At 38.2% G+C, this 9,891-nt stretch overlaps 1 protein-coding gene and 1 pseudogene across 5 annotated transcripts; one reads left to right on the top strand and one right to left on the bottom strand.

The window, feature by feature from the left end:
- Positions 1-351: 351 nt before the first annotated feature.
- Positions 352-7,219, top strand: LOC113716982 (uncharacterized). Of its 5 annotated transcripts, none has more exons than XM_072072225.1 (4): positions 352-786; positions 3,188-4,728; positions 5,619-6,440; positions 6,581-7,219. In XM_072072225.1, exon 2 carries the CDS (start codon positions 3,218-3,220, stop codon positions 4,661-4,663), a length of 1,446 nt encoding a protein of 481 aa, XP_071928326.1. In that variant the 5' UTR covers positions 352-786; positions 3,188-3,217; the 3' UTR covers positions 4,664-4,728; positions 5,619-6,440; positions 6,581-7,219. The 5 variants fall into 5 exon arrangements, with proteins under 5 accessions (XP_071928326.1, XP_071928324.1, XP_071928328.1 ...); XM_072072223.1 differs by having other exon boundaries at positions 3,183-4,728; XM_072072226.1 differs by lacking the exon at positions 352-786 and adding an exon at positions 862-1,850.
- Positions 7,220-7,370: 151 nt separating this feature from the next.
- On the bottom strand, positions 7,371-9,891 carry LOC140021444 (zinc finger CCCH domain-containing protein 17-like; annotated as a pseudogene).

Below are 9,891 nucleotides of genomic sequence, written 5' to 3'. Positions count from 1 at the left end.
GATTGAATTCAAATTCAAGTTCGAATAACTCAGTCTACTTGACGAGTTTGAACTCATACCTAATAAGTGTAACTCGAAAGTTCTTTAGGGTACGTTTGGTTCTCCATAGAATTGGAGTATAGAATTGGAATTGAAACCTCAATTTCAATTCTTGTGTTTGGGTATTATTTTTCCTATAGAATTAGAATTGAATTGCAATTCTAAATCCATCGAATTCCGTAGTTCCAATTCTTTGGCTGGACCAAAGAATTCCAATTCCAATTCCACGCTTGAACTCTTAAATCGGGTCAATACGCGGGTCTTTTACGGGTAAAATCTAAAAAATGGGTCAACTATAAAATTGATGGAAAAAACTCAAACGTCTCTCTTCTCTTCCCATTATCGATCGCCATATCTAATGCTCTGTTGGAGCATTCCTGCCGCCGCCTCCTCCACTTGGGCTGGCCACTGCATAACACAGGTTGAAATTATGGGGTTTTAATTAGTATCTGTCAGCCTTCCCCTTCCCTTCCAGTGAATGAGTTGAGAATTGATTCGATGAGTGAAGAATGAAATTTCATTACCAATTTGGCAAAATTCATTGATCAATTCCATCTTAGCGTCCAAGGACAAACAAAAGTGCCCAACTTCTTCGTTATTTCCTTGAAGCTGATACTTGTTCAGGAGAGAACGAGGAATAGTCTCTATTATTAGCAGTCTCTCCCTAGCATCAGGCGAGAACGACATGGCTTTGTAATTTACTCCCTACTATTCCAGATTTTTCAGATAGAATTAGAGTATATAAAGGTAACTTCATAATTTTATTTTTTTCTATTAAACATTATTTTTTTAAGGTATTTTTTTGATAATTTGTGGTATTGATTGATTCTATGCGATTATTATTATTATTTTAAGCTTGTAATTTATGATGTTATGAGAACAAAAGAACAAGTTGGTCTTTGGTTTCCATTTTCTTGTTTGTTTGAGTTTTAGTTAATTAGTCAAAATTTGTCTTGGAACCCATTCGGGATAATGCCTGACTTATAGGATTTGAGAGTACTTATTAGGAACTTGGACATTTTTTTATTGATTCTGAGGCTTTTGGAAAAATCAACTTTGATTAGAAGTAAACAACTTTCATGAAACTTGAGAAGAAAAAAGTTCATGGAAATTGTCCTGCCCCTGATCGTGGTGAATTCTGAGCTCTCTGTTTTTTTGAATTTCAATTCTTTAGTTTAATCGAGTTCAATCGAGATTTACATATATATGTTTTTTTAATTTTTTATTTATCAATGTAAAATGCCTACATTATCTATTGATTAAAAGTATATAAATAAAAATTTATACCATTATTTAAACTCGATTAGACTCAATTGAATTCAAATTAAGCTTGATTGGTCTGGTGATGCCCAACCTAGCAATCCGATGTCAATCTCCGGCAGCCCCCTCCTCCGCTTTCTCACCAATTAGGCAAAATACCGCTTCTTCCATTCTTTTAGTACCCAGGTCCATCAGTTCATTCTGAGACTTTTCCTCCTCCATTAGCCCTCCCACTTGATGCGTCCAGTCTATTCTCATCTCTCTCTTCTCTCCGTCTGATCTCCTTAATTTCCTTCTTTATCTCCTCCGTCGCTCCAACGCTACGAATTTGCTTCCACTGCTACTAACTTGGCTGTTAGATACTCACATTCAGCCCCATCCATTGGCATAATTTGGCTTTGTTATGCTTTCATTTCTTGTTTGATGACATTTTTCCAATTGCAAGGTTGCTTCAAGTTTGGATCTTTTTCGTTTTTTCTTTTTCTTTTCGGATTTTATAATCGCCGGTTATTGTGCCCCGCTACCGCCGTTGGTTCGCCGGATTGTTACAGGTTGGTAACCGAAGCTTTTTTTTTTTTTTTTTCCCGTGTAGCCCTTAGTCTGCCTGTGTTAGGAAATCGTAGGTTTTTCAGTCAACTGAATTGAAGTGAATTCTTAACTTTAGTTGTGAAACCTCACAAATTCAGTTCTAAAGCTTCAACTTTGACACCATAATTAAGCGTTAATGTAGTGAGGGAGATGAGAAAGAAAGGTAATATGACTACATGGGTGTACTGGTGTTTTGTTTGATGCCCTTCAAGCTTCTTAATCAACAGAAATCTAATTTACTAAGCAAACAAATTTACCGAAGATGCTGGCTTGATATAAGAAAAAGAAAAAGGAACGATCATTGAAAAATAATTTTCTTCCACCAGATTGAATTTCATTTTCGTTTTAGGATTTTCTGAATGATCATGTACTTCGGAATTGGAATTTCTTATAAACTTGATGAATAAGAATTGAGCAACAACATTCCTCGAGCAGATGATGGAATTTGATTTGCATTTAGGATTTTTGAGTGAATGACTGCGTCCTTCGGGCTAGGAGTTTCTTTTGAGCTTGAGGAATGGTTTAGTGTACTGGTACAATTTGGAAGCTACCAGCAGTGTTTAAAGTTTACGATTTGAATTTTGGCCATTAAAGCGAATTAACTTAGTAATTGAAAGATTATTGCTAATGAATATCTAGATCGGTATAGAATTGGTGTAGGACTAAATGGAAAAGGAATCATTGTAAGCTTTACCTGGTATTAAGTTGCATCTTTTATGTGGACAAAAGATATTGCAAAGATTTCTTGACTAAACAAACAAAGAATATTGGGAAAAGCGGATAAACACTGATTTGGTGCTAATTTTGTTCATACGAAGAGGACTTCTTGTAAATGGGACAATTAGTTTATTTGAGTGATCCCTTCTTAATTAGTTCATTATTTAATAACAAAAGAAGATTAGAATGTAATCAAGGTTTTGGAGACTACAGAGTCCACTTAGTTTTGTTTCTCTTTTCCTCTATTTTTTTCTTTTTCTTTATTTTTGTTTCTTGTCCATCAATTTTCAGAATCCAATAAGATTAAATATCTCTTAATTTTCATTTGCTTTTTTTGTATTTATAGTTTATGGGCTTTAAGATGTTAGGCATATTTTGAGCCTATTGTGTACACAGTGATCTGTTCTGGATTTCTGAATGAGACCTACTCTTGAAGTGGCTTATTTTTTTCTCCATCATGTTTAATTTGGTGAATTAGTATTGCTTCTCTTGTATTATGCGCTTGCTCTCTTTCCCTAGTCTAAGCTGTAGTTTATCTCCAGTTTCTCTCCACCTAACCTAAGGATTCTGAATATCAGAACAGGAGTCAATTGGTTGAAGTTTGTTTAAACATATGCAAATAAACAAACTTCCTAACCAAAAAAATCACTGTGCCAGCACCTTAATGTTCCTCGCTTCTAGCTTCAGTCTACATGGAAGAGCTTGTCCTGCTGTAGGACACTCTTTCACCACTGGCATCCTTGGGTGTCTTAAAGCCTTATCAACTGCTGCTGTTTCTGGCGGTAATCAGGGCAGAACTTCCAATGATGACTACTTTGCAACCATTCATCATATATCTAACATTGTACGGCGAGATATCTACATGGAAAGAACGCTGAATAAAATGTGCATTTCCAACATTGTCAACTCAGAGCTGGTTTATCGAGTGCTGCGCAGCTGCTGCCGCAGTGGTATTGAGTCCTTCCGTTTCTTTAATTGGGCAAGAACCCACCACCCAAACTATGATCCAACAACACTTGAGTTTGAAGAGCTTCTTAAGACCCTTGCTCGTACTAGTCACTGGGAGACCATGTGGAAGGTAGCCCATCAGATGAAAGTGCAGAACCTCCATATTTCACCTTCTGTTGTTTCATTCATCATTGAACACTATGGTAAGCATGGTCTTATCAACCAAGCTGTTGAGCTCTTCAATCGTCTTAAAAACTTCAACTGTCCACAAACAACAGAAATATACAACTCATTGCTATTTGCTCTTTGTGAGGTCAAGAATTTCCAAGGGGCTTATGCTTTGATTCGAAGGATGTTACGCAAAGGTGCTGTGCCTGACAAAAAGACTTATGCAATTCTTGTTAATGGCTGGTGCTCAGCAGGAAAGATGAGGGAGGCACAGGAATTTTTGGAGGAAATGAGTAGAAAGGGCTATAATCCTCCCGTGCGTGGTCGGGACCTTTTGATAGATGGATTGTTGAATGCTGGCTATGTTGAATCTGCAAAAGGATTGGTTAGGAAGATGACGAAGGAGGGTTTTGTTCCTGATGTAGCCACATTCAATTCTCTAGCTGAAGCTATATGTAAATCTGGAGAAATTGACTTTTGCGTCGATCTTTTTCGTGATGTTTGTAGATTAGGGCTTTGTCCTGATGTGGAGACATACAAGATTATGATAACCTCAGCCTCGAAAGTAGGGAGGATTGATGACGCATTTCAGTTTCTTCATAGATCTATTGAGGATGGGATCCGTCCATTTCCTAGCCTATATGCTCCTATTCTGAAAGCTCTTTGTCGGAAAGGACTGTTTGATGATGCGTTGAGCTTTTTCAGTGACATGAAGCTGAAAGGACATCCACCAAATCGACCAGTGTATACTATGTTAATAAAGATGTGTGCTCGTGGTGGCAGATTTGTTGAGGCTGCCAATTATTTAGTAGAGATGACAGAATTAAATTTGTTGCCCATGTCACGAAACTTTGACATGGTGTGCGATGGACTGAAAAATTGTGGGAAGCATGATTTGGCTAAAAGGATGGAGCAGTTGGAAATATCTCTTCAGGGTGTTTGACTTCATTCAGCAAGTTCTATTAAGCTACATGCATATGACTTGGATTGATACCCAATCCAGGAAAGGTGCATTTTTAACATTTACCATACCCATGCTTGGAAATTCTGATATGAAATAGTAATACATAAAGTCTTGTTTTGCTCACATTGTAAAGTTGACAAATTTCCTTAATCATTACTTAAAAAAATATTGTATTACCAGAAGATCAGAAAATAAATAATTATATTAACAGTTATGTGCAAAAGAAGGGGGTTGAGGGAATTGCACTTCACATTCTTGATTGATGGTGTGACTTTTCTCGTAGGCCTTCTCCTTTTATTCTGGGACCATATAATGTAGCTTATAATGTATGCATTCCTAGAGGAGTTGGCTTTATCATGAGGAATTGAGATGAATATTGGAACAACCAAACATGAAATCTTCTGTAAGCCTTACTTAATGCTACTCTTTTGAATAATGTTTTAGTACTCAATCAAGGACTGTGCCAAGTTTTTTAATTCAGTCATCTAAAGCGAAGCGTGGCTGCTAATGCAAGTGCAAGACTCTATTTGAGGTTTTAGTGTCCGGTCTTGACACTTGTATTGACATGTTTCTACAAAGAAATCAAATTGAAGATTTCACATTTTTCAGCATGTTTACCATCCCAATATCAGTTTTATAATTTGCTCTGAACGAGTTTTTTAAACTGTCTTGCAAGAATGCATGTAATTGTACATATCCATGTCAAATTACTATCTGAGGGTATCTGTTGCTTATCTATGTAAAGAAAGGCCTCGGTCTCTCACTTGGAGTTAATATTAGAAGATAGTAGATGTATTTCGTCTGTGTTTGTCTTCTTATTAAGGTGTCTTTCCTTCCTGCTTGCTTGCTGACGTAAACCTTTGCTGTATGTGGATTCATGTCCTGGTTTAACTGTTGTTTCTAGCTAAAAGGTTGCTTTCTTGATCTTGAACAGGATAATTGTTCAGAAAGGGGCTTGGTACAGTGTGCCTCTCTGAACTAAATTTTGTACTTCTTAGAAGGTAGGCTGGTGCAAAAGAGGCAAATGACATCATTAATGCACGAGTCCATCAGTAGGTGAACCCTAGTCTGAATTTAAGCATAGAGGCAAATGACATCATTAATGCACGAGTCCATCAATAGGTGAACGCTGTTCTGAATTTAAGCATAAATGAAGCCCATTGAAGAATTTTCTACTGGATTGGTATGATTTGTGATTTTACTGGGGAAAAGCGGCTGCAATGATTCTGAGTGAAATATTGATGGACGAGTAAATGCAAATATGAGAGGCAATAGAAAGCAACTCTTGGCTCACGAGAGCAATGGATTGTCGCTGATATTTGCAGGAGTTTATGCAGTAGAGCTGATTACATTAACTTGGAGCAGACTGGGGGTAAGAATATCAAAAGTGATTTAATTCTCTGGAAAAAGACTTTGGTGCAAGAACCTGGGTGGATACCGGTGATGCTTCACAACCTTGCGGAATAGTAACACCAACAAATGGGACAATTGCTTGTGTGGTGTCGTGTTGGGGTGGGGGTGGGGTGGGGAGAGAGAGAGGAGGGGGCAGGGGAGAAGGGATTGGTCCACAATGAAATGCACTGTACTAGGTGAGAAAGTAACATGCAAAGTTGCGATACAACCTAGAGACATTGGGCGACTTGAATCCATACATGTAGCATGAATTCAGTGCCTTTTGTTGCTGGTCCTTGTCTAACCTAGGCTAATTGGCATTTGCATTCAAATATATCACAAAGGTTATGTACGCATTATGCAGGTAAAGAATGAAGTTGCATATCTGATTTCTTATTATATATAATTTCAAGACTAGGCGGTTAAATGCGTGCATTTCTTTTCCATTTTTTATTGAGATGTAGACTTTTTGGTGTAGCTTTGACTGTGTGCAACTGTATTCAGGTAAGCTCATGGTCTCTGATTGACACCCTGAAGGCTAGAACTATTCAGGAGGAAGAAGAGCACAAATCACTTAAAAATCAAGCTCATCAACTGGTCACTTGGTTTCATTAAAACAGCCAAATTATATGCTGGAACCGGTACTTGTTATCTGGATCTTTGGATAACACAATAAAGGTGTGGGCGTCAATCGATGATGATGGAAATATAGGAGTAATCCATGAGGTTAAAGAAGAAAGTGGTATAGTTGCTCTAGGTGGGATAGAAGATGCAATTGTAGCTAAGCATATATTGCTCTGTTCTTATAAAGACAAATCTGTACGACTATACGAGTTGCCTTCCTTTGCTGAGAAAGGCAGAATATTTTCGAAGGCAGAAGTAGAGACAGTTGAAAGAGGCTATGGTGATCTCTTTTTCACTGGTGATGCTACAGGAGAGGTGTCTGTTTGGAAACTGCTTGGCGAGCAGACAACTGCAGCAGAGGCTGCCTCAACATGAAAGCTTTCCTAGATTTTCCTAGTCAAATTGTAGAAGCAAAAAAACTCCATGCACGTATTCTTTAAGGAACTGTACAGCCGAGGATGGATAAAGTAGAACAGGTTTTTGCCTTTGTTAATCCATTCTCTCAGCAACATTGTTTTATGTTATGATCTTTTTTTTTTTCCGGAAATTTATGTTGCGGTCTTATATATATCAAGCTCATCAACTGGTCACTTGGTTTCATTAAAACAGCCAAATTATATATATATAAGACCGCAACATAAATTTCCGGAAAAAAAAAAAGATCATAACATAAAACAATGTTGCTGAGAGAATGGATTAACAAAGGCAAAAACCTGTTCTACTTTATCCATCCTCGGCTGTACAGTTCCTTAAAGAATACGTGCATGGAGTTTTTTTGCTTCTACAATTTGACTAGGAAAATCTAGGAAAGCTTTCATGTTGAGGCAGCCTCTGCTGCAGTTGTCTGCTCGCCAAGCAGTTTCCAAACAGACACCTCTCCTGTAGCATCACCAGTGAAAAAGAGATCACCATAGCCTCTTTCAACTGTCTCTACTTCTGCCTTCGAAAATATTCTGCCTTTCTCAGCAAAGGAAGGCAACTCGTATAGTCGTACAGATTTGTCTTTATAAGAACAGAGCAATATATGCTTAGCTACAATTGCATCTTCTATCCCACCTAGAGCAACTATACCACTTTCTTCTTTAACCTCATGGATTACTCCTATATTTCCATCATCATCGATTGACGCCCACACCTTTATTGTGTTATCCAAAGATCCAGATAACAAGTACCGGTTCCAGCAAATAAGAGAGGTCACAAAATCAGTATGACCCTTTAGCGTCTGCAGACATTGGAAGGTTCTAATGTCCCACACTCTTATGGTTTCATCCTTGGAACCTGAGAATAGCCTATTATTAGCTCCCACAATAAGGGAGAGAACAGCAAGCCTATGACCCCTAAGCGTTGCCATCGATTCAGTGCAGCAACTCGAATATTTCCATGCCAAAATTGTACCATCTTGGACACCACCAAAGAGTTTCTCATCAGAATCACCACCCACAACCATGGCCTTAACTAGACCAACTGCAGGAAGTGTAACTTCAGTTTGAGTCTGAATATTCCATGCCTTGACAGCATTGTGCAAACCAACAAAAACCCATGAACCTTCACTAATTAAGCATCCAATATCCCTGCCTTCGTTGGGATTAACAACATTAACACACCCGCCAGTGTGGCAATCCCCAATACAGAGATGGAAGTGCGATTCCTGTAACAGCCCTATTGTGCCGCCTTTCCAACTTTGTCAACAGGGAGAATCCAGAACCAAGAAACCATGTATGCAAATCATTGCATTTATCACCATGAACACAGTTTCCAGTAATCCAATACTTGCACAGCTTTTTCTGATCACCCTTTTCACCACTTGCTCCACCACCGGAGGCTAGCTCTGCAGTTCTTGAAAACTTACTTTCCTCCTTAGAACCACCACAACCACCACCACCACCACTACTGCTGGAAGACGAAACTTTTGGATTATTCTTAGAGCTGCTGGAGGAGGAGAGATTGGGATTGGTCCAAGTTGATCGCTTTGGTTGTGAAATTGGTGAATTTGAGTGAAGAAATCTACAGGGATTTCTGTTGCACTTTCCAGCAAGCCAATACTTACAAACTACTACTGGATAATCATTCTTGACATAGTAATGCTGGCACTGCTGCTTTCCGCCCAATCTATGAAAAACTGAAGATCTTGTCATGACATCCATGAAGAATTTTGCAAGCAGAGAAAGAACAGGAAGAAAAATCGAAAAGTCCTAGAGGCCAGGACTGATAACTGAAAATCCCGTCCAAAAATCTAGCCAGTAGAACTTACATAGAATAGAAAAGGGAGAAGCTTGAATCATCAGCAATGTGGATAGATTTTTAGTGTATCTATTCAGAAAAGGAAGGAATAGTTCCGTTGGGATCGGAGTTTCCTATTCTTCACCGTTTGTTTCCTAAATTAAGTCAAGTCGGTGTTTTTTAAGGTTTGCGACTTGCGAATACTTTCCTTAACTGTTTTGCTTTCCTAAATCATAGATTACTCGGGAGTGAGGAACGACGGTCAACGGATGGTCAAAGTTGAGGTCAAGAAATTGGCGTTAATTACATCCACCCACCCTTGTACTTTGGCCAAACTACAAACGTTCCCCCTGAGCTCTGGAAAATAACAATCAACCCCTTGAGCCATAAAATCAAGTAACAAAATGCCCCAGTCCGTCGGTAGACCAATGTTCCCAATCTAAGAGCTGCCAAAATCCAACTCAATCTTCCAAAAAATATCCCTTGGCAATCATTAATTTTTAATTTTAATTAAAGCTTAAAAAGAAAATAAAGAATAAAACTCAAAGAAACAACAAAAGTGGATGTAGAAATAGTTAAAAACTAACAGTGCCTTTGAGAACACCCAATAAAATTGCAAAAGATCCAACAACAAAAAAAAGCGCAAAACTCATCTCATCCTCTTCCTCCTCGTTACTAGGCTCTCCATCTTCTCTTCCTTCTCCAATGGATCAAAAAACTAGACTTGAGTTCATCATAAAAAGAATAGAAAAAGATGAAAAAACAAGTTGCATGGGTTAGGAATTCAGAAAAGGAGGTTAAAAGGTTGTTGTTTTGGCCATGGAAAGATTTAGAAATTGTAGGAATATTAAGGATGGTAGGAAACAAAAGAAATTAAGGGCTCGTTTGGTTCGCAGATTGGATGAGATAGGACGACTCATCCTTAGATTATTAATCGTGGGTTGAGTCATCCTCGAATTAATAATCCAAAT

This window comes from Coffea arabica, chromosome 11e (genome assembly GCF_036785885.1).
Source record: "Coffea arabica cultivar ET-39 chromosome 11e, Coffea Arabica ET-39 HiFi, whole genome shotgun sequence".
NCBI classification, from domain to species: Eukaryota; Viridiplantae; Streptophyta; class Magnoliopsida; order Gentianales; family Rubiaceae; genus Coffea; species Coffea arabica.
The sequence above is the reverse complement of the archived record's forward strand: the minus strand, read 5'-3'. Positions and strand labels throughout refer to the sequence as shown.